This window comes from Candoia aspera, chromosome 4 (assembly GCF_035149785.1).
Source record: "Candoia aspera isolate rCanAsp1 chromosome 4, rCanAsp1.hap2, whole genome shotgun sequence".
Taxonomy (NCBI): domain Eukaryota; kingdom Metazoa; phylum Chordata; class Lepidosauria; order Squamata; family Boidae; genus Candoia; species Candoia aspera.
Genome location: NC_086156.1, coordinates 20,505,598 through 20,530,106, shown reverse-complemented (window position 1 = coordinate 20,530,106; position 24,509 = coordinate 20,505,598). Strand labels below are relative to the sequence as shown.

Here is a 24,509-nt window from a genome sequence, read left to right as displayed (position 1 = left end):
TTTTAACCAGATGAGCTTTTGAATTTCTTTGCAAAGCTGCAGAAAGATTACCAAATATTTTGAAAGCAAGAAATAGTCTCAGTGACATTCGAGTCAGTGGTTGCTTTGCCCTTGCATTTGTCTGACAGATGAATTATAGTCCAAATTGACTAGCTTAACTGCCATATTTAGAACTAAAAAGAAGCAGCCCTGTGTTTATCCTATACATTTGTATGAGCTGAGTTTCTGAGAGCTATTAAATCCTTGTCAAAATATTGTTGTTTTGAGTTGTTGATACTTGTCAGATGAGAACAGAGGTGACAGATGTAATTCTATTTCCATATCGGAAATATGTCTTGGCTAATTCTGACCCCACACAAAATTCTTGGTTGAGGATATTAACCAAGCTGCTGACTTAACATATATAATTCAATGCCCCGTGACTGCCAGATAGAATTCCCATTTTTCCATGTACTGAAAGCTGCCAGAAAAATCAAGATTAGTCTTAAAGGGATGTAAATTCAGTAGCAGAAATGACAACTCAGTTGATGTGACTGAATTGATTCTAGCTCTGTCAGCTGAGAAGCAATTGGGCATTTTGGGGAAAGAAGTCAGTTTGAAGGGATACTTCATTAACACTAAACATTCAGAAGGAAGTATCAGAAGTTGAAAGGAAGGAGGATGAATAAGTGGGAAAGAAGTAAGGGATCTAGCTTTCTGCTCTCTGTTGGGTTAAAACATGTCATTTTCCAAGGTCAGCAGACTCACCAACCAGATGACAGGCTGAAAGAAGTAAGCAGAATAGACTTAGAACCTGGAAGGTGAGGGGCAATAATACATCCTCCAGATTTAGACCATATAATTTATAGAAATCATTTGCCTTTGCCAAACATAAAAGAATAGCTGATAAAGGGATTGGGGTGGTGGAATTCATCAGATGTCCCAGTTAAAAAATAAATTTAACATAGCACAATAGGTTATTTGAGATTTCTAGATATGATGGGTTGTGTGGTAAGAGGAAGAAAATAGTTTCACAAAAAGAACCTTAATGGCATGACTGTTCAACTAAGAGATGTTTACCTGAATTCATCTGGAATGTGAATCAGGAGAGAGGCTCTGGACAAAGAAATTATATGTTTCTGTATTTGCTAGTTTCTTTGTTTTTTTTAAATAAAAATAAAAACAAAGCTGTCAGAATTCCTGATATTAAATTCAAATGTGCTGTGTGGAACAAAGTAGTTGCAAGTTTTGAATTACAGACCTTTCTGAGAATGATGATTAAGGAAGCTTAAAGAGATTTTTTTTTTTAACAGCAGGCATATACATTGGAAGTGTGTGGTGAAAGTGGTCATCTAGCATCCATAAACCTGTGCATCTGGGCCAACATGCATGTATTCATGTTGTTAAACACACAGCCTTTATTCAGTTGAAGACTGAGGTTGCATTATCTTGATGCACATTAATTATATTCTGGTTTGGTGATGAGGTCAGAAGTTTGTACAAATGTGGGAGAGGTCATATTGGATTTCATTTTATTCAAAAGATCCAGGTGGTATTATATTCCAGGGTCTGACCTTTCTGAAAGCTGGTTGCTTCAATATTGGCAAATACAAATAGATAGCTGACAAAGAAATTCATTTGATTACACAAATTTAAGTATTTGTTACAAAGCCATTGAAAAAGAAGCAGGACCAGATTTCCAAGTCCTATTCCATTATCATGTAGGATGAAGGAATTTAGAGATGACCTTGAGGAAAATATGAAAGAACCCTTATGGAGAAACTTTCAGAAAAGATTACACAGTCCAGAGATGGAAGCAAGTCTGAGAAAGAAGTGTCCTGTTCAGACTATGAGGCGACCAGACAGGGTTATTATCAAAACCACTCTTTATTAATACAACTATTTACAATAATAAGTCCTTGTGATCAATGAGGTAGGCTGGTTCCGATCAAGACCACTTGGGCAACAAGGGAAAAACTGGCAAGGTTTTAGGAGGAGACTGTGGCAAAACAGCTAGGCAGAATTCACTGACTGATCCTGGGAAACTGGATGAATCTAAGGCACGTGGCTAGACTGGAACTGGAGGCGAGTGTCCGTGATCTGAAACACCACCCGAACTAGGCTGGCACCTGGAAGCTAGGCGAGACAGAATTGGAACCACCAGGCAAGGCTTGGCTCTGAAGGCAAGACTGCACTGAACTGGACAATCCAGGCTAGACTGGGTATTGGAAGCAAGACTGCATTGGGCTGAAGACTCAGGGCAAGGCTGATAACTTGAAACAAGACTGGACGGCTGGAGATTCCGGGCTAGGCTGGGAGCTTGGCACACGACTAGACTGGACTGGAGGCTCTTAACTAGGCTGGGAGGTTGAACATGACTGGACTAGACTGCATATCCTGGACAAGGCTGAGAACCCGGAGCACAACAAGACTGGTCTGGAGTCCCTGGACAAGGCTGGGCGATTAAAGCATGACTAGACTGGACTGGAGACCCTGGGCAAGGCTGCAAGCTGGAAGCATGATGAAACTGGACTGGAGATCCTGGGCAAGGCTGGAAGCATGATGAAACTGGACTGGAGATCCTGGGCAAGGCTGGGAGCTTGGAGCACGATGAAACTAGACTGGAGATGCTGGACTTGGCTGAGAGCTAGGAACAAGGCTGGGAACATGCTTGGAACGCGCCGAATGGCAGTGGCGAGGTCCAAAACTGGATGTGAGGCTGAGGTTGCTAGATTCAGCAGGGAGAAGATCCTCCGTGGCAGTGTGTGCAGGATACCGGTTCTCTACGATAGGAAACACACTGATTCCCCTCCGACTACAGATGAGGTTTGCGACACAGGTAAGGACTCTTCCGCTGGGGCTGTGAGCTTGAAGGATTGGTTGTCTCTGGCAGCTTGCTCTTCATGCATCTGCCTTTTATGCTGATCCCTTGCGTGCTTATTCCCATCTGCAGCCAATCAGTCTGCCTTCTCCTTCGCATGCTTTTCTGCATGCCTTTCCCACGCACTGATTGGAGGATTCAACTCCTCCGAAGACTGGCCAATCAGCATCTGTAAATTCTCCTGTGCTGCTGAGTCACTTCTGGGTTTTGCTTTCCCAGTTTCTGCCTGGTAAGTTTCTGTTTCCCCTTCTGACTCAGAAAGGGTTTCATTTTCTGAGTCAGAAGCCGGCTGAAACCTCACAAGAAGCTCAGAATAATCCTGTCTTGATTTTGTTTAACATAAGAGGGACAGAGAGAAACTTGAACAGGCTTCCAAGATTCTGTTATTACACCCTTACAACAGTAAAGTAGCATTCCAGGAATCCTTGTGGTATCCGTTTCCTGACTTGGCCTATTTTGAAGGGCTTGCACATAGCAAGTTATGTAACCCTCATGGCAGTTTAGTTTCACTTGAGTTAATTTTGTGACCTATATATTTATATATAAAACTAGACAACCCTGTGACCTGTTGGATAGTGCAGTCTGATGTGACCAGAATGAACATTCAATTTTAGGCTGACCATATTTTTTTTACCCTAACGCTGGACGGTCCTGTGATCATCTAAGAAGAGTATATATAATAAATAGAAAAATAATTGTACTGGCAAATGAGCTTCAGTAATAGGTCAATATTTCCTTACCTAAAGGGATAAACAGAATGACCACAGGCAGCCAAAAAAGCAGTGGGAGTGGGAGCGACTTCTGTCATGAGTACTGATGGCGAGCTGGAAGGGGCCTCTATCCAGGGGGGAAAACGCATGCGTAGTACTGAGGAATTAAGCAGCCATTCAAAGAGACACAGATCAGACCTGCCTTGACTTTTGGGGTTTATCTGTCTGGGTTTTTCCCACGCTTCTTCAGTTTGTTAGGATTCTGTTTTATGTAGCAGTAATAAACACTAGAGACCTACTCCTCGTCTCAGCGTGATTTCTGACTGTTAGGACAACTTCCGACTTCTTGCCGGCTTCCTCATTGTCCTTGCTTGTGGAAAGCTGGCAGGGAGTGTCAGAAATCACAATCACGTGACCATGGGGACACAGCAATGGCCACAACTTTGTGAATAAAACTGGTCTGAACACCATGGAAATTTCAATTCCATAGGAGTAATGGGTCCCGGATTTTTTACACATTCTTTAAGTTAGCGGATTTTAGGTACCTTGATAAAAAATTGTTGCAGTATAATGCACCATTTGGGCTAACTTGAGGGTACAAACAGATAAACACAATGAGAGTTTTAGTAGTATATAGATGCTTGTTCCAATGAGATCTATGCTGTAGAGGAAAATAATGTCAATCGTTAGTAATTAAAGATCAGCTATTGTTGTAGTGATTAACTGTTGTATTTAAATTAATTTGGGGATGACAGCTAAAGGCTATTTCTGTTTATGTGAAAGCAACTGTAAGACTCACCCACACAAATAGTGAATAACATTAGCTGCCCTAATGGCATGGTTATGTTCAGGTGGTGGCTAGTTTAAATTCTTTGTATATGCACCATATTTGAAAGTAATAGCAGAAACTTGAAGACTAAGAGGAGAAGGGGAACAGTGGTTACAGAGGAAGCCAATATATATGAGGATGGTGAGCTGGAAAAATCGAGCTTTCCTCTTATTGAGACAATCCAGCAGAAATGTTCATCAGCATGTTCATGTACAATAAAAATGAAAACTGGAATTCCAAAATGGCAATTTAGTCTTAAATTATTCAGGACAAAGACAAATGCTTGTGTGCAAGTCTTGCTTTGTGGAAGTACCATGTTTTGGGCACAATGTTTCATTGTAGGAGAATATCTGACATCACTTTGCCATTTAGAAAGTTAGCAAGCCCAACCTTGAGTTTCTCTGATTTTTCTTGATAATTTCAGTTTATGAAGTATGAAGAGACAGATTAGTAATCTGCTACAATAAGTTTGTTTGTTTGGCCAAAACAATTATTTCTGTGTATCTATTAGTATAAATGATCTTTTAGCCAAGCCATTCTAGAACAATAGTTTTATAATAGCTTATTTTTTTTTCCGATCCAAATTAGTGTGACTCTTTCTCAGAAAGTGGCTCTGCAATCAAATGGGCATTTAATATGTTTAATCTTGTCAATTCACTCCATGCGCAAGGATCTCACATATCAAATTCATTCATTCAAACTTAAAAAAAAAAAATCCAGAACACCAATTATAGTTAAATCAAGATTATAACCTTTTCCCTGCAAGTGCAAGAAAAAAAACGTGGCTTTTACTTGGACTTGACATCACTTCACTGTTTTATGCTTTCTTCCAGCTTCTCAGGATAATAAATTTAGAAGAAATGGGAAGGGGGACAAATAAAAGAACTGTCAGAGTGTTAAGAATTCTAAGAGTTGCATTGTCAGAACTTGCCTGTAATGTTTTCTTTGTTCTTGTAAAGAGATGCATCTCCATTTTTATGCAGTAAAGGGCAATGTTATATCATGCTAAAATTAGTGAGGAAAATGCAAATAACTCCCTAAGGAAAACAAAATACAGTACACACACACACACACACGAATTTAAATTGTTAAAATCTTACATACAAGATTGTACATGTAGGAAAGTAGGGATAGAAAATAAAAGGAAAATAATACATAACGTATTGTTTTTAAAATCAGAATTGGAGTGGGTCTCTGTGTTTTTATGAATGCTTTCAAGAAAGCAAACTACAGCTCAACTTCAGTTTTTCAGGTATCATTACAATATACTTGCATGCAACAGACCAGATTTCTGCAGCAAATCACAGATCATCCATCATCAAATTACAATGACCAGAAATCACTATCAATTTCCACATTTGGGTAGTGAGGTCTTCATACAATTGATGTAAATCGCTGCAGTCATGCAGTCTCTGATTTAATGGACAATCAGGAAAAAGGGACACCCACCTCTCCTACGTTGGTCCATTAAATTAGCCCTCACTAAAGTAATAAAAGAATAAAAAAGAATAAAGTAATAAAACATGTTCCTACTTGCTTTAGAAAGCAGCTCTTTTTAAATAAGAATTTTAATTAGGTTTAAAGCAAAGATATATGCTACAGAAAAACAAACTACAAAGAAAAAAAGAAAAAATTAAGTGTAGAAACACAAGATAAATTTTTTCAGAAGTACAAAAAGAGGTGACTTCCAATTTCTAACAGCAAGGATATAGAACAATTTTCCATAATCAATCCCTTACTCTATATTAAACCAAAATCACATTATTTCTGTAAATCATTCCATTGGCACATTATAAAAATCACTAAACACAGTTGCTCCCTCCCCTTATATTAAAAGAAAAAATATAAACCACCTCATCAACTTCCCCCCGCAAAGATAACATATATTTAATTATTTCCTTCCTACTACCTATTATTTTTTATTATACCTTAATAATCTTAATTCAAATCATTAAATATTAAAATTGTTGTATTATCAAGTACAATGGCAGACAATTTCTATGTTTTTTAGTTTGATCTTTATTGTAATAGACAGGAATATATAGAATAGTAGTAGGAAGGAATAATTAAATATTATCTTTGGGGGGAAGTTGATTAGGAGGGGGGGTGTATATATACATATACATATTCTTTTAATATAAGGGAAGGGAACAACTGTATTTAGTGATTCTTATAATGTCCCAATGGAATGATTTAAAGAAATAATGTGATAATATAGAGTAAGGGATTGATTATGGAAAAATTGTTGTATATTCTTGCTGTTAAAAGTTGGAAATCACCTCTTCTTGAAATTTTGAAAATTTTCTCTTGTGTTTCTACACTTTTTTAGTTTTTCTTCTTTTTTTCTTTGTAGTTTTTTTGTTTTTCTGTAGCTTTTATCTTTGCTTTAAACATAATAAAATTCTTATTTTAAAAAAAAGGAAACCTCCCATACATAATAGCCCTTCTTTTCCATGGTGATGACACATTTTAGACCTCATATTTTCCAGTGTCCTGAATGCCTTGCATAAAAACTTGATAGGAATCAGAAAGACTGTCTTAATAATTAAAAGGGATATAGAAATAACAAATTAAAAGAGTGACCTGGATAAGTTTCCTATACTGGATTTACAAAAGAGTCTTGTTATAGTTTTGATGGATTTTGTGAGAAGGGACAAAGAAAAAATGAAAAGAAATCCAGTTCTAGGACAGTGTTTTTAAGGATTAAAGATCAAGATTGTTAAAAGTAAAAGGAAGGAATATAAAGTTTGTTTGATCAAGGTTAAAATAGATATGTTGTTATCTTTAGTAACCCTTGATGGACTTTTGCTGACCAGGACTGAACGACAACATTTTAAAGATATGTTTATAGATAAGAGAGGAGATATGGGAAGAAGGGATCTTTATTGCATTTTAAGAGAAGGCAGTAAGTTGCTAAAATTATTATACTTGTATGTATATACATTTATTTGCAACCATAGGTTTAGCAAAATTCATATAAAATTACAACAATCCATATCAGTTCAATACATCCCCTTTAATATTAACAGCACTATTTGTCAACATCCACTTGTTGTTATGAAGAGGAAAGTCATTTCTTTATGTATTTTTTCTTTCTTTTCTATTTTTCTTTCTATTCTATTTTTCTTTCTATTTTTCCTTCTTTTCCACACCTTCTATTTTTTCTTTCTATTCTTTTTTTTAGTTGGTATTAGTTCTTATCTTTTTAATTGTAAAGTTCAATAAAATTGCTATTAAAAAAAAGAGTGGAACAGAAACAATCAACAACATCTTCAATGGAATAAAATTCACAAGGGAAGAACAACAACACACTACCTTTCTTGGACATCCTCCTCAGTAGAGGAAATGATGGCAAGTTAGAAACATAAGTCTACAGGAAAGCTACCCACACCAACCAAGTGCTCCATTACCAAAGTAACAATCTAACCTCCCACAAGAAGAGCTGTGTAAGAACATTGTTCAGACAAGCACTCACGCACTGCAGCAACCCAGAACACCAGAAAAAGGAAAAAGATCAACTGTACAGCATCTGAGCAAAACAGATACCCTTATCAAAAAGTGCCTCACCACCCAACCCACTACAACCCAACCAACAGAAGCTATGAAAAGGATAACACTGCCATACGTCAGAAACATCTCAGAAACGACCAACAGACTGTTACAACCACACGGCATCACCATAGCACATAAACCAACCAAAGCCCTTCAAAACATCTTAAATAACACAAAAGGCCCAATAGCCCAAGAAGAAAAAACAGGAGTTATTTACAACATACAGTGCAAAGACTGTAACAGCCACTATGTAGGACAGACAGGCAGAAGACTAGCAGGGCCATCCACAAACACCAACTAGCAGTCAGAAGACAGGATGAGAATTCCTTAATCTCACAACACATGGACAGACTTAACCATACTTTCAACTGGGAAACTGAGAGCATCCTAAACCAAGCCAAATCCAGAAACTCCAGAGAATTCCTGGAAGCCTGGCACTCAGACAAAGCAGCCATCAACAGACACATAGAGGTAAACATTTACATACCATTCAAAAGAGACAATAGAAAAGCCAAAAGACGAGAACACCTCCTTGCCAGCAATCAACACCCACATATGCAAAGATTAACACTAGGATGAACACCAGATGAACAATCAAACAGCACAGTACACCCTAATCAAGGAACTATTAACTCAGTCATGCAAGCAAGCAAGCAGCAAACAACAGCCCAGTCAAGGAACTCCCAAGGAGAGAACAACACCCCCACCAACACAGGCTGGACAGTATATAAACAGAGAGCAAGGCCCCCTCCCTTTTCACACTGGAGGTGTTGCCTAGTCTGGCAATCAAAAGTCTGCAAGAAAACAACAAGGCTCAGAGAGCACCAAGGACTCCAGAGTGGAACTTACTTTGTGCAAACATATTTGGAAAAAAAAAATCAACATTTGTTAAGGAAAAAGAGGCTTTTGAAATAACAGGCTCATCATGTTCTGTGTCCAGCAATACAAAGGACTTGCTTATAAGGCAGAGAGCATAAGTAAAGGGGAAAAAAGAACTCAAAGCTTTGTAGGAGAGGTAGATTATAACAGACAGTGCAAAGATCAAAGAAGCATCAAGAATGTGAGCTCTAAAGGAAGAGTCTGGAATTTACCATAAGAGAATAAGTGCATAAGGATAAGGAAGAAAATGTTGAGGGGAAAATAGAAGGGATACCCTTGACTTTATTTTCATTAATAAATAAGAAAACATCTGTGGATGTAGTTGGAGAATGTTGGAAGGTAAATAAGTGATTATTTTTTGCTAAATCATCAGCTTGAAATTAGGCTAAAGTTTTTAAATTTTGAATAGGAATGGAAAGTAATTATGAAAGAAATTTGAATATATCAAGAATGCTTTGCAGAGAATCTTACTTAATGTAAGTTAGATTGTAATCTTAAATATACTGGTCCTCACAATCAACTACCTTGACCTTCAGTGAGGGCACTGTATGTCTGGGCAAACATGATTTTCACAGCTCTGAAAATTAGAACATATGGTCTCGGTTTAACCATCAAAGAGAGAAAAATCACATACTTGAGCACTAGCTTACTTTTCTCTTTTCGTATTTAACCCAAGACAGATTTTTTGCTTGCTTGCCTGCTTTCTTGGATTATATGTAACATGCTTCACAATCATTCAGGCTTACTTTTGCAGACTGAATGGAATCTTCCTAAATTAATTTCAGCTCAAATCGTAGAAGATATTTGCAGCACTCATATGAGGGAAGTACAGAAAACAGACCAGGGTCTTGGGAATCAGTGACTGATTTTACATACCACCCTAGCCAAAATGTGGTTTGCTTGGATTTGATTTACTGTGAGTTTTGAGGCCAGCTATGGTGGTTTGTAAACCATGAGTTATTGGTTAGTACCATGTATTAACAAAGTCACTATTTCTAGTAAATATGAGTTTATTTTAAACTATTGCCCACTTCACCTTGACTTAAATGAGAGTGAATTTGCTCTGCCAACTCCAAGAGATAATGTAGCTCTGGGCCAATTTCAGGGGAACAGGGAATTATAGAATCCAGCCATGGTTTTCCCAGTGTTGTCCTTCTCAAAATCCAGTTTCTGCCAACCATTTAGAGACTTCAGCCAGTGCTAGAATGACTTCAGCCCAGTTTCTTGTGCATGAAGAAGAGCTGAAGCTTCCTCAGTTGCCTCCCATAGGCAACATAGTACCGTTCCCTTATGACAGTATATACCTATATACTTGTGTGTAAGCTGTGAATTTTTGGCTCCAAAATACACCCCATAATTGGGTTCAGTTTATCTGCAGACCAGCGTTCATATTTTTTTTAAAAATCACGGGTTTGAACGATGACATAAACGTTTTCAGTTTCCCACCTTTGCTGCGCACATTTCCAGTAAAGCTGGCAGTTCTAAATAACCACAGAGGAAAATATTTTTTAATCTTGCACATCCCTTTTTCTTTGGGGTGATATATTTATAAAACAGAATTAATGCTTCCAGTTGTGAACAGAAGATACTTTGATAAAGACTTCAAATTCTGGTTTCCTATGAAGAAAGGAAATCTAATCTGAAGTTGTTGTAAAAATACAGTGATTCCATTCATACCAAGTAAGTCTTTTATCCTGATGGGAGGATTTATTTTTTCTGGAGTAAATGGGCACAACTTAAAATGGAAGATGATGTAAAGATTTAAAGTGGCTGCTTTGAAGAGTTGCAGATCAGTCAGAACATCTTTCCAGGATCTGACCCAAAGCTCTGTATATCCCCACATTGGGGCGTGTGGCTAGCTAGTCACCTGGGCCTTTTGCAGGCCACTGATGATGGTAAGTTGCACAACTTTGAAGAGATGCTTCTTTTGTTATCTGTCCCATCCTCAGTGGTAGAACAGATTTCTTCCCCCTCCTTTGCATAATTCAGCAGTGCTGTTAGTGACACTGAAGACGTTACTATTTCTTCCCAATGAAATCTTACATTGATTTGATTTCATATATCCTCCATAAATATGGATTGCTTAACAAGTACATTGACTAAGCCAAAATATCACTGGGAGTACACAGCATAAACCATAAACCATGTTCCATAAACACAGTGGCTGGTTTCACACATTGCTGTTAGCCAAATCCAAGGAAATGAGCTGATGATTTAGTTCAGTGTGTGAACCCAGCCAGTGTAGAGTTGGACTAGACCTGATTCAGTTCTATCCTTGTCCTTAGAAACTCACCATGTGACTTTAGCCAGTCATTCTGTCTCAACCAAGTTTGTGACATAGGGTTGTTGTTGACAATGAAGGAAGATTCTCAGGTAAATCACCCTGAACTCCTAGAAGAAAGACAGAATATAAATTGACTAAAATAAAATATATAAAATGAGTTCAGTGACATATAAGCAGATAGAGAATTGCAGACCCAGTCCTGGCCTATCTACTTTGTGTGGAGAGTATCAAAGTACCTGGATGACAACCTCAGGTTTCATTTACAATTTTAAACTTCTTTTCATCAGGCTTCCCAATCTGGTGCACTTCAAGTGGGTTAGGTGAGAATTTCCAGATCAGCATGGCCATTCTGACTCAGGATTATGGGAATCAAAAAGGCTGTTTTATATGTTGCGAAACGTTTTTTGTCAGTTTTAATACTAAAAAAAATTAATCCAGAGTGAGGAAGACTAATGTAAAAAGCTTTAAGGTAGAAGCAGCTGTGGATGGCTGGATCATGTTTTCAAGTGAATGGTTCTCTACTCTTATTTCCTTTATTAATGTGATCTTCTGGTATTGTTCCTTGCAGAGAGTGAATCTGTCCTTCGATTTTCCATTTTATGGCCATTTCCTACGTGAAATTACTGTGGCAACTGGGGGTAAGTGGCTTTCTGACAGTTCACTTTGAATAATCTGACATTTCAAATCAAGTTGATTTTTTTTTCATATTTTAAGAAATGAAAAGTGTAGTACAGCGAAACTTGCATTAGCCAGTATGTGAGAGTTCATTCAAACTCAGTCTGTCTTTCATGCAAGCAAGCATATAGCACACATACAAACACACACGTACTGTGTTTTTTGATTATCTGATCATTTTGAATAAGTCTTCTCAGCTTTCCTTTTTTTTTTTTTTTGGCTTGTACAGTCAAATATGTCCCTGGAAGGAGAAGGTGTTTCTGATTAGTAGGGCTCCAAAGGAAATGCAATGCTTTGGATTGCATGAAGGCATTTCCATTGTCCCTTTCTGCAATGCTCTGAAGCAGTTGCATCTTTTCCCAGGATCTTGAGGCAGCCTTACACAGCTGCAGCACAAACCTGGGAAAAAAATATGCTTGGAAATGTCACATTTCCTCACAGGTGGCTAAGATGACACCATGTAATGGGCTGTGAGAATAACCTTGAGAGACAGAAGGAAGAGCCACAGCCTAGACAATGGTCTGATAAACGAAATCTGAGTCCAAAGCAGGAATGGGGGTGGAGAAAGCATCTCAGAATTGACCCTCCCTAGTTCTCTGAAATGTAAAGGCAAGGGAGGGAGGAAGTGCTTTCAGACTTGTAAGATTCTGTTACTATAACCTTACAATAAAAGAAGTGTTAGTGTTCTTGGATTTGGCTTCCTGGTTTGGACTACCTTAAAGAGCTGACACACTAGCAGTGAGTAGTACCAGTACCCTATTTTTATAATCCCATTCTTTACCACTTCCTCACTATCCCATGTGGTTGCTATTAGCGTGGGATTTTAGGCCAAAAACTGCAGTTATCCCTATAGCCTGAGCTTGCCCAATTCTGGACATTTAAAAAAAAAAAACCCAGACCAACTTGATACAAACCTGGTTGTGTTTTCATTGTCTGTATATTTCTCTGTTCATTATCATTTTTTTACTGGTTATAAATTTATGATTGTTGACCCTCAATGAAAAAGAGAAGAGGAAAAGAGCCAACACTAATTGCTAACTCATTTGGGCAATTAGTGTATCCTTGTCCTCAATTCCTATTTTGCCAAGGTTATTTGATTCACAAGTCTGAAGGAAATCATTGTGTACTGCCACTATTGATGTAATTAATTGTTCTAGAGATGGCTATGTCATATGGGATTCCTAGGTGTGCTAATTCTGGAAACTGGGAAACTACCAAAGGCCTTTAAGTTCTCTAATAATAAGAAACTCTGTCTAATGGAAAGTTTCAGATGCTAACATATAGGAGAAATAAGTACCAAGCTTCCAATGAGGTTCTTTAGTTTTAACATCCATACTGAAGGGGCAGGAGTGAAATTCAGAAATGAAATTGCTTTGGGAAACATGTTTAGCTGTCCAGACTTCAAGCACAGTGGTCCCAATATTGATCATGGCCTCACAAGCTGTAATGGTCTGGGAATAACCGTAGGAGACTGGGCCCAGAGACACTGCCTAGGGAACAGTCAGATAAGAGACAGCATAGTCCGCAGCTGGATAGTGGGTGGGGAAGAAGCTCAGAAGGGACCCTCCCTAATTTCTCGTGGTGTAAAGAAGACAGGGGGAGAATTGTGCTTTCAGTCTTGCAAAATTTTGTTAATGTAGCCTTACAATAAAGTAGAATTAGCTCATCTGGTCATATTTCTTATTTGGTCTACCTGGTAAGGCTGACACAAGCTTAAATAAAAACCACAGAATAAGCTTTACATTCAGTACTTAATTAACTTAATAAGTTATTTGAGTATAAGGATGTAAAACAATTTTTATCAGAACGGAGCAGTACTTTTCAGATTTATTTATTTATTTATTCAATTTATATAGCGGCCCATTTCAAACCAGTGGCTCTGTGCAGCTAACAATCATAAAAACAGTTAAACAATTAAAACAGTACAAAAAGAAATTAAATACAAGGGAAATTAAATACAGTTAAATGTAAGAGGCTAATAAACCTAGATGGTTATTCTGTATTTGGAATATAGAATATCTTCTGATAGCATGCAAAGATATTGATATTTTACATTATTATTTTTAGTTGACTAATTGCATGAGTTTGAATCAATTCAATGCTCAGCTCAATGATCTTATCTATATACAGTAGACCCTCATTCAGATCTATAGAGAAATTTAAAACAAAAGGCTCACCAGACATTTATTAACTCCAAACTTAAGAGTATGCACATTAGTCTAAATCCAGTCCATTTTGTGAAAGCAAAAACAAACAAGAATTCTTGCATTTGTTTTCATTATGTAATTATAAGATATACACATTGCATTTATCTTTACCTAAAATACACTGGTCTGTGTAACACATGCTCTAATTCATACATGGGTTTTTTGGTACATAACTTCCTTAAATAAACGTATTTTATATGTTTTATGTTGTTTTGAGTTGGCAGCAGTATATTCCACAAGTGTCCATTTCTACCGTGATAGAATCTGTTTAGGCACAACTGCCAGAAGAGGTGAAGAGAGAATACAAAGTACCTCATCAAAGCAAATTTGCCTCATGTTGTCTTTGCAGTATAAAGCCCCTCATCAGAGCTACTTCATTCTGACCCTCACATGTGGCCTTAAAATATGCCCCACTGGATTTTGTTGGAAATTAAAACTGTACACTGACTGGGTTAAAAAACGTCCTTGAGGCAATAGCATTATTAGGATGTTTTTGTCCCAGCATTTTTTGTATAGAGGAAAAAAACCCCTGTAAATGGCAAGTTGCTAAAATGTAGTGACATTGTCCCCTGCAAACTAGCAAATGATGTCATATGAAGACTGTTTCATACATCTGCTTCTGCATGAATTATGCAGTGAAACATGCACTGTTGTTTATTCATTCAGTCGCTTCCGACTCTTCGTGACTTCATGGACCAGCCCACCCCAGAGCTTCCTGCACTACCACCATAATAATCCTAAGATCACCATAATCAGTTATCCTGTCTTCATGCACATGTATTGCACAGCATACATACAGAAGACATACAGTGTCTTCACCACAATTCAAATACAAAAACCAAATGCAGCAATGAGATTGCTACTGCTATTTCATATGCATACGTCAATTATTCTCATAACCTCCCTGTATACCATTAACCCACCTTGGATGAAGTGAAGCTCAAACTGGAGAGTTCTCATAATCATACCCAATGTGCTGTGGTGATGGTGCTCTTTGAGAATTCCCCACCCCCTGCCCCCAGATCTGGTCATCTCTATATAGCATTGAGAATTATATCTTACGAAACTTAGTTTTAAAATCATTATGCTTTTGAAGCAATGTTAATTCCAATTATTTTAAATAAGTATGTATTGACTGGTGTTCATATTCCAATCCAGTCATACGTTTTGAAGAAACAAAATGATAATTTATATCATTTCATAAAATGGAATCACAGAGATTTAGGAATCATTGTAGGATAAACAGAAAAAAAAAGGATTTATGATCTATGGTTTTGATGATTAGATCAGATGGATTATAGAAAGAAGAGAATCATGATGTAACTAGAGAAAGAGGTAAATTGGGACTGTACTTATAACTGCTGTAAAGAAGATTGGAAGCTGCTTCTTTATATCTTTTTTTCTTTCTTTTCTATTTTTCTTCTACCTTTTTTCTTTTCTTTTCTTTTTGCAGTTTAGCTTTCTCTTTTATTCCTTTTTCTTTTTTCTTTCTTATTCTATTTTAGTTTGTTTTAATTTTTACTCTTGTTTTTAAAACTTGCAATAAAGTTATATAGATATAGATATAAATATGGAATCATTATGGGAAGACCTAGAATATCCCTAAAACTCTATTATCATATTTACCATTAAAATGTTTTTCCAGAGGTTCAGCTTAAAATTGTCCTTCTATAATTTAAGCCCACTACATCTGATCTTTACTTTGAAGTAGCAGTGAACCTCTGACTATATGACCTTCCCCATCTGTAGTTGTTCTATACTAAATTTGGAGTTCCCATCCTTTGAACAAATGTCTCATGGGGTATATTTTAGGCTGTAGATTATGTCCTTTGTCTTCCTCTAAATCTCTTCTAGTTTTGTCTGTCTCTGCCTAAAATTGTTGTCTCAGGACTTCACATAATCTCCTGCTCAAATAAAAGACTAAACTAGGGGAATTCACTGAAATCCATTGATTTATGAGAAAACTCAGAAACAGGCTCCTCAGGCAAGTAGCTTCTGAATAAAATAAAATAAAATAAAATATTACATAATTCCAGGAGGGATCCCATGCAAAATTTCCCTGTATTGCAAGATGAGCAGTAACACATTAAGTGGGTGGATGTCATTATTCCAACTGAGAAATATCCTTCTCGACCGTCTAAGATAGCTCTTAAATAATATTTTCAGTTTGGATGGCTGATAAATATGAAAGAGATTTTGAGATGCTTTCTTCTCTCATCTCATTCACCACCACAGTGTGCTGAGTGTGTAGTGTCTGCATTCTGTACATTGTGAAGTTTCCATAGTAACACTGTTGAAAATTGACACGAGTTGTGATCTTGCCCACCAGGTAAAGATTAAAGCTGAGTAACAAAAACAACTTGCAGTTATCAACATTTGGAAGATAGTTTGTGTGATGGAGAAGGCTACTGAACTCAAACTTAAGCCTCCATGATACCCAGTTGATACTGTAGTTTCTTTAACTGTACAATTAACTGAAATTTGATGTGTCCTGTGGAAGGCAACAGATGACAGCTTGTGTTAGAATCTGGACACAGAATATGAAGTGCTTGCCTGTGTTATGCAAGCATACTTTCTTTCGTTGTGAAAGTATGCACAGGCTCAGGTAAGGTATCCTAGAAAGCAATTCTGCACAGAATTTATATTGATAAATTATTAGGCAACGAATCAAAAACAATTCACCTTTGTACCTAATGCTGCAATTCAACAGAATAACTTATCACAAAATTTCAGTTCTGCTAATTCCAGGGAAAAGTTTGGGTCCACCTTATTCACTCAATCAAGTGTCTTTAAAAAGGGAGGAGGAGGAGGAGGAGAAAGCATAAGTCCCATGTCTGCCCACAGGGCATATCAGTAGTGAGCTGACGAACAAGCTGAAGGTTTTGCTATCTGCCTTTATAAAATGAGAATGGAATATTATGACTTGAACTTTATTGATTTTCATGTAAGTATTGTGCACAGAAGATTATGTTATGGACGCTGTAATTCTAAACAAAAACCGGGGAGGATGTTGGGGCTTTTTCTCCTCTAGAAAGTCACCTAGAAAATATGCATTTTAAGCATAAGAAGGTAGATGGGTAGGTCAGTTGCTTGGTAGGTAGGTAGAAAGACAGACTGATAGACCTCCCTAAACTGTTTAAAAAAGAAATAGAGAAAAAAAAATCTGTTAAGTGCTTAGTCTGGGTATGGGATTAAAAAATAGGCCTGCTCTGCAAAAAGTCTAATTTTTTTCCCAGAATAAAACTAGAGTAGCACAATCTCAGTGGGTATAGATACTCTTAGTGACCTGCCAGAGCTCCATACATATTCACTGGGGGTGTGAGAATCAGACAAGATTCAGTTCAAATACAAGATTCAAAGGCAATACAATTCTATTCAACGCATTTTGAGATGTGATTAGATAAAAGATTCAATCATAGGCTGTAATGGGAAAACGTTTAAATGCCTGTAGCTGCTCAGTTTTGGGGAAAATGGAATGAAAATAGCTGGGGTAGTGTACCTTTTAGAGGATATTAATCCTGCTAAGTTTCAGCTAGATAGCTCTTGGGTTTTCACTGCAATGACTTTCTGAAATGTTCCCCCTGTGCTGATTCTAAGGCAGAGATAGCAGGAATAAGGGGAGGCAAAAGAGGAGAATCCAGATTGTCTAGCCAAAGGCTGATAGAGGACTTCTGCTGAAGCAATACAGAAAGTGTCAGCTCAAAGTCTACTCTCCCTCTAACCTTACGAGCAAAATTTCTGTTTGAGAAACAGAGCACCCCTTCAGGATGCAAAGATGCACCTTTGGAGTATTAATTAATTTAATAATTTAAATAATTTAAATTAAAACAATGTGAAAAGAAAGCAAGCAGTGAAATTTGCCAATATAAAATTAGTTCTATACAATGTGGATTTACACTCTTGAAATTCATGTTAAACATGGAGACCTTTTCCCCCCTTTTGTCATGAGTAAGGATGGCGAGCAGGGGGCTCCCATCCAGACTGTCAAGCGCATGCGTAGCACTGATGAATTGTTCAGCCATTCAAAGAGACACAGATCGGGACCGCCTTAACCCTTGGGGGTTATATGTCTGGGTTTTTCCCACGCTTCTTCAGTTTGTTAGGATTCCTGTTAAGTACTAGCAATAAATATTAGAGACCAGTTCATTGTCTCAGTGTGTTTCCTGGTTGTTAGGACACCTTTGCCTTAATGAAGCAGGTTTGATGCATTGAAGGAATAGTAAAGTTGCTAAAAATCTAATACCATGAATGAAACTCTGAGTTTACATACAGCAAAAGCCTGATTTTCCATGGAATCAGAATGATAAAAATGAATAAACTACTTATCAGTGAGGGAACCAAAAAAATGAAAAATTAAACACATGAAACTTAATTATGGAAGCAAGCAGAGTAACTAGATTAAACTAAATATTGCATTCCTCAAAAATACTTTTCAGTGCATCATTTCTGAATCGAATGCATGTAAAATTGTTTCTATGAGTTTCTTAATTATAGTCTGAAATCATGAGTCATTAAGGAGCTGCCATTCCTTCTTTAAATACAGTATTTCACATGTTGCATGGATTTTATATTTTGAATTCTGAAATGCAGTTTGATTTCTAGACAACTAGTCATGGGGTGTCATGTTCATCATTTCAATGTTCTGTTAACGTAACGTTTCTCATGTCAAACCTCACACACCTCTAATCCATGTATTATATGCTTGCACGTTTGCTGGGATTTTCCATTTCTGCTGTGTTCGTTATCTTGCTACTTCGGAATGTCTGGGTTAGTACTCTTTTCAAGGTTAGTTTCCCAGGCGCATGTAACGGTTGCTAGCACCTGGGGGGGGTTGCTAATGAGCGTTGGGGGCGGGACTGGTTCGGATGCAAGGCTTTTAAGTTTGTATTTGGCGCGCTTTTGCTCATTCTCAGCTTTCTCTGTATTTGCATACTATTCCTTTAATAAATCAGTTATCTTTAAGCCCTGGCTTGTGAGACTGAGTATTTGGGATTAGGCAACCATTACATAAAGCTGAGAATCATTTATATCATCTTCCGCTAGCCCCATCCAAGTTTTGGGTAAAGGGGAGCGCTAGCGATGTCAGAACCTCAACTGCGCGAAAGTGATGGGAGCGAAGAAGAGCCGGACTCGACCAAGACCCTGGTAGCTCCGAGTTCTCGAGCCCAAAGGGCAGCACGTCGAGATAGGCGCGATGCCCAATTGGATGATCTATTGTTGGCGGTGCAGGGTGCTACAAGGGGTGAACCCCAACCCGAGGTGGAAGCAAGAACGGGGAGGGAATCACCACAGCCATCCTGGGAACATGAAATCCCCTTATCACCGAGGGTGGTAGTGACCACTGGACCCTTAGAAGAACCTGTCACCCCTGCCCGCATGAAAGCAACAGAGGATAAAATGGACATTATAGTGGCCCTCCTGAAGGATATCCCCAGGGGGTCGGAGTCCCTGCGAGAAGATTGGGAGGAAGACCCCACCCAACTGATTAACCCGGGAGAGAGGTCCCCGTCACTCAGGGGAAGCAGTAGGACTCGGACTTTCCGACAATCGAGGGGAAGGGAGTCGAGAGCGACCAGAGATCGGCCACCCCCAGGGGCTCAACGTGCGTTGACGTTTGCGGAACCATCACAGCCAGTGGAGCCGATAAGAACCCTTCCACCGTTTGGGGTAAAGTTTGATGGCGACCCTACCAAGCTATCTTTTTTCATTACTAATGCTAGACATTATATGGAAGATTGGGGGCGAAGTTTTCGTTTGGAACAGGGTAAGATTAATATTATTGCCAACAAGCTAAAGGGGCGGGCAGCGGATTGGTATGTGCAGTTATGCCAAACAGAAGCTACAGAGTTAGAGGACTTTGATGAGTTTCTGTGGGCACTAAAACAGCATTTTGAAGACCCCTTGGCCCAAGAGAGAGCGAAAAGGGCACTGAAAAAACTTTATCAGGGAACCCTTTCCGTCGCAGACTACGCTTTGGAATTTAAAGCCTTGGCGGGAAAGGTGAAGGATTGGTCCCAGTCAACTTTAGTGGAAATGTTTAAACAAGGACTGGAGACGGATGTCCTCCGGTGGACTTTGTGTCGGGACGATCCCAAAATGTTGTATGGGTGGATACAGTTGAGCAGCGCGGAAAACGCTCTAGAAACATTCGCCCATAGCAAGGAACTGAAGCAAGGCAGAGCAAGTAAAGGGGCTCGTGCCATGGGATTTTTAAGCCGCCCTAAAACGAAAAGTTGGGAGGAAGAAAGAGAACGACAATTTGCGAAAGGTCAATGCCTGAGATGTGGGAAAGAAGGGCATCGTGCCACTTTGTGCCCAAAACGCAGACCTGAGGAACGGCCAGGGAAGTCGTCGGGAAAATCGCCATCATTACCACGAAAGATGAGGGCTGCCTGCGCAGAAACCGACCCGCCAGACATCCCATTTGGGGAAGAGGAGGAGGAATTACAGTTCGACCAGCCGGCAGGAAAAGGCTACCACCTGCTCTGAAGGGCGCCATTGGGCAGGTGGAAGAAACAGGGCGCGATCATGACTCGGTGAGTGGGAATTTTCCTACACTGACTGTCAAATTGAAATTGGGATCTAGAACCAAAACTGTGGAAGTCTGGGCTATGCTAGACTTCGGGTTGTTCACGTTCGCTAATGCACCCCGATCTTGTAGCTGCCTTAGAACTTCCCATGTTCCCTTTGCAACGGCCAATGATCTTCACGCAATTGGACGGAACTATGGCTGGGGGAAAAGCGGTTACCCACTCCACAGGACTGGTGGGCTTGCAAATGGGTACCCATTGGGAAAAAATACCTTTTGTCATAGCTCCTGTGGGGGGTCCTTTAGTCATTTTGGGAATGCCTTGGTTCGTACAGCAAAACCCTTTTATCAACTGTTTGCATAGGACTGTAACATTTGCTGATGGATTTTATAAAGCACCAGAAAAAGATTTATTGGAGGACATTGAGGGTGGACGGGTGGCTACCACCACTGTACAAGCACTTGAACCCCTTGAAGGACTGCCTAAACAATACCAAGATTTCGGAGATGTGTTTGGAGAAAAGGAAGCTGATCGCTTACCGCCTCACCGAAAGACAGACTGTGCCATTGAATTTCTGCCCAATGCAAAATTACCTCACCCAAAAATCTATGCCATGTCTCCTAAAGAGCTGGCTACACTGAGGGAATTCATTGACAAAAACCTAGCTAGGGGATTCATTGAGCCAGCTAACTCCCCGGTGGGGGGCCCTGTTCTCTTTAGACCAAAAAAGGATGGCTCTTTGAGATTATGTACCGATTTCCGCGGGCTAAATGCAGTATCAAAATTAAATAAATATCCTCTGCCCATCATCAAAGATATGTTATCACATCTGGCCAGAGGCAAAATCTTCTCGAAATTAGATTTACGGGAAGCTTACTTTCGTATTCGCATAAGGGAAGGGGATGAGTGGAAAACAGCGTTTAACTGTCCTCTCAGGGCTTTCCAATACAAAGTGTTGCCTTTTGGTTTGTCGGGGGCACCTGGGGTTTTTATGCAACTAATCAATGAGGTCTTGCATGACCACCTATTTAAAGGGGTATTAGTGTATTTGGATGATGTATTGATTTATACTGAAACCATGGCAGAACATATTCACTTGGTCCAACAAGTGCTTGCTAAACTGAGAAAAGCTGAGTTGTATGCGAAACTGTCTAAATGTGCCTTCCATCAATCACAAATTGATTACCTGGGATATAGAATCTCAGCAAAAGGCATTGAAATGGATCCTGCCAAGGTTGAAGCCATTGTGGCATGGGAACCTCCCCATACCAGGCGTCAATTACAAAGTTTCCTTGGATTCGCCAACTTCTATAGGGCATTTGCCCAAAATTTTGCTGAAATTGCCCTTCCCCTTACTGAACTACTAAAAACTAAAGCTCAGGGGGATACGCGGCGCTCAAAGAACCCAGGCGCGCTCCTTAAATGGACCCCAGCCTGCCAACAAGCGTTCGATGCGCTCAAACAGATTTTCACCACTGAACCTATTTTGCAGCATCCTGACCCAACTAAGCCTTTCGTAGTGCAGGTTGATGCCTCCGACTTCTCCATCGGAGCAATTCTGCTTCAAGCAGACCAATCTAGCACTTTAAAACCCTCTCTTGCAAGTTCACAGAAATGGAGAGACGGGGAGAAAGAGATGGGCATGTATGGGAGAAAGAGGCATTTGCTGTCAAAACAGCCCTGGAAACCTGGCGTCACGTATTAGAAGGGGCTTCCCACCCTTTCGAAGTGTGGACTGATCATAAGAACCTTGAGGCATTAAGCACAAGTCGAAAACTCAGCCCCAAACAACTTCGATGGGCTGAATTTTTTAGTCGCTTTGATTTCACACTCAAATTTATACCAGGCAAGAAAAACTTTTTAGCAGATGCTTTATCACGCAGACCCCAAGATGCTGGCCCTCGGCCAACTGTGCAGGGTACTGTGTGGACTGAAAAACAATTGAGTTTGGCAGCTGTAACACGCAGTCAGACACGAGCACAACAAACTCAACGGCAAACCGCTCCGCCTCCCTCCCGTCTGGCACGTTTGCCAATTCCATCAGACTTGAAACAACAGTTGCTTTTCCACTTGAAATCTGACACTTGGTTACAGGCGAATTTAAACACTGTAACTTTCACTGAGGACTTTGCCTGGAGAAACGATCGTCTGTATGTACCCGAAGCTTTACGAAAGACGATCCTCCACCACTGCCATGATGATAAGGTGGCTGGACATTTCGGCTACCTCAAAACCCTCCATCTCATCAGACGTCAATTCTGGTAGCCAACTCTTCTGAAAGACCTTAAAGCTTATGTGGCTGCTTGCCCTGTATGTGCAACAACCAAGCGCAAACCTGGCAAGCCTCAAGGCTTTCTGCAACCTGTGGCAACCCCTTCCTACCCATGGCAGGACATATCTATGGATTTTATTGTCGACTTGCCACCCAGTCAACGAAAAACAGTCATTTGGGTGGTCAAGGACTTTTTCTCTAAACAAGCGCATTTTATCCCATGCGCTTCTATTCCCACTGCACAACAGCTGGCACGCCTATTCCTCGTACACGTGTACCGCCTTCACGGAGTCCCCGCCCGTTTGGTGAGTGACAGGGGCTCACAATTTACGTCACAGTTTTGGCGGGCATCTTTGAAATTGATTGGCACCAAACAAGCCCTCTCCACCGCGTGGCATCCGGAGACGGATGGATCTACTGAGGCTGTTAATTCAACACTAGAACAATATTTGCGGGCATTCGTCAATTATCAACAAGACAACTGGGTGGACCTTCTCCCATTTGCTGAAGTTGCCTATAACAACGCAGTGCATCAAAGCACTGGACAAGTTCCTTTTAAAACTGTCTTTGGGCGTGAGTTCATCCCAATACCCGAACTCCCGCATCCGCAATCACTGCCTGCCTGTCTCACTGACTGGGCTGAGACTCTACAAGACTCATGGCAAAACATTCAACAAGCCCTTCAGCATGCCCAATCCACCTATAAAAAACATGCAGACGCCAAACGCTCCCCCCAACCTACGTTTGCTGTCAGGGATAAAGTCTATCTATCCACAAAATTCATTAAATCACCACAACCTTCAAAAAAACTTGGTCCTAAATTTGTTGGTCCTTTCCCTATTATTGCACAAATTAATCCTGTGACGTTTAAACTTGATCCAGCCCATAATCTTAAACGTTTGCATCCTGTTTTCCATTGCAGCTTACTTAAACCATACCTACAGTCGGATCGCTGGCATCCTCAACCAACCCCACCACCTCCCATCATGATCGATGACCAACAACACTTCGAAGTCAGGGAAATCCTTGACTCCCGACGCCAGCGCTCCACCTTGCAATATCTCGTTCGTTGGAAACATTTCCGTCATCCTGAATGGGTTTCTGCTCACGACGTTCGCTCCCCTAAGCTAGTTACCCATTTTCATTCTGCCTATCCGGCCAAACCGGCTCCTTAGCAATTTTTTTAGGACGGCGATATGTCATGTTCATCATTTCAATGTTCTGTTAACATTGTAACGTTTCTCATGTCAAACCTCACATACCTCTAATCCGTGTATTATATGCTTGCACGTTTGCTGGGATTTTCCATTTCTGCTGTGTTCGTTATCTTGCTACTTCGGAATGTCTGTTTGGGTTAGTACTCTTTTCAAGGTTAGTTTCCCAGGCGCATGTAATGGTTGCTAGCACCTGGGGGGGGGGTTTGCTAACGAGCGTTGGGGGCGGGACTGGTTCGGACGCAAGGCTTTTAAGTTTGTATTTGGCGCGCTTTTGCTCATTCTCAGCTTTCTCTGTATTTGCATACTATTCCTTTAATAAATCAGTTATCTTTAAGCCCTGGCTTGTGAGACTGAGTATTTGGGATTAGGCAACCATTACATGGGGCAAACTGTCAACACTGTATAACTAAGAAGGGACATGTGTGTGTTTACTTGTGATAGAATCTTTTTCAAAGATATGAAACAACATGAAATGGCTAGATTCTGTAATATAA

General features: G+C 39.6%; 1 protein-coding gene across 1 annotated transcript in view; it reads left to right on the top strand.

The window, feature by feature from the left end:
• The window catches only part of PLXDC2 (plexin domain containing 2), a 266,598-nt gene that overhangs the window by 135,732 nt on the left and 106,357 nt on the right, over positions 1-24,509 (top strand). The window contains exon 4 of the mRNA XM_063303542.1: positions 11,683-11,752. Within this exon, the coding sequence (XP_063159612.1) occupies positions 11,683-11,752 (70 nt within the window). The remainder of the gene's footprint in view (positions 1-11,682; positions 11,753-24,509) is intronic.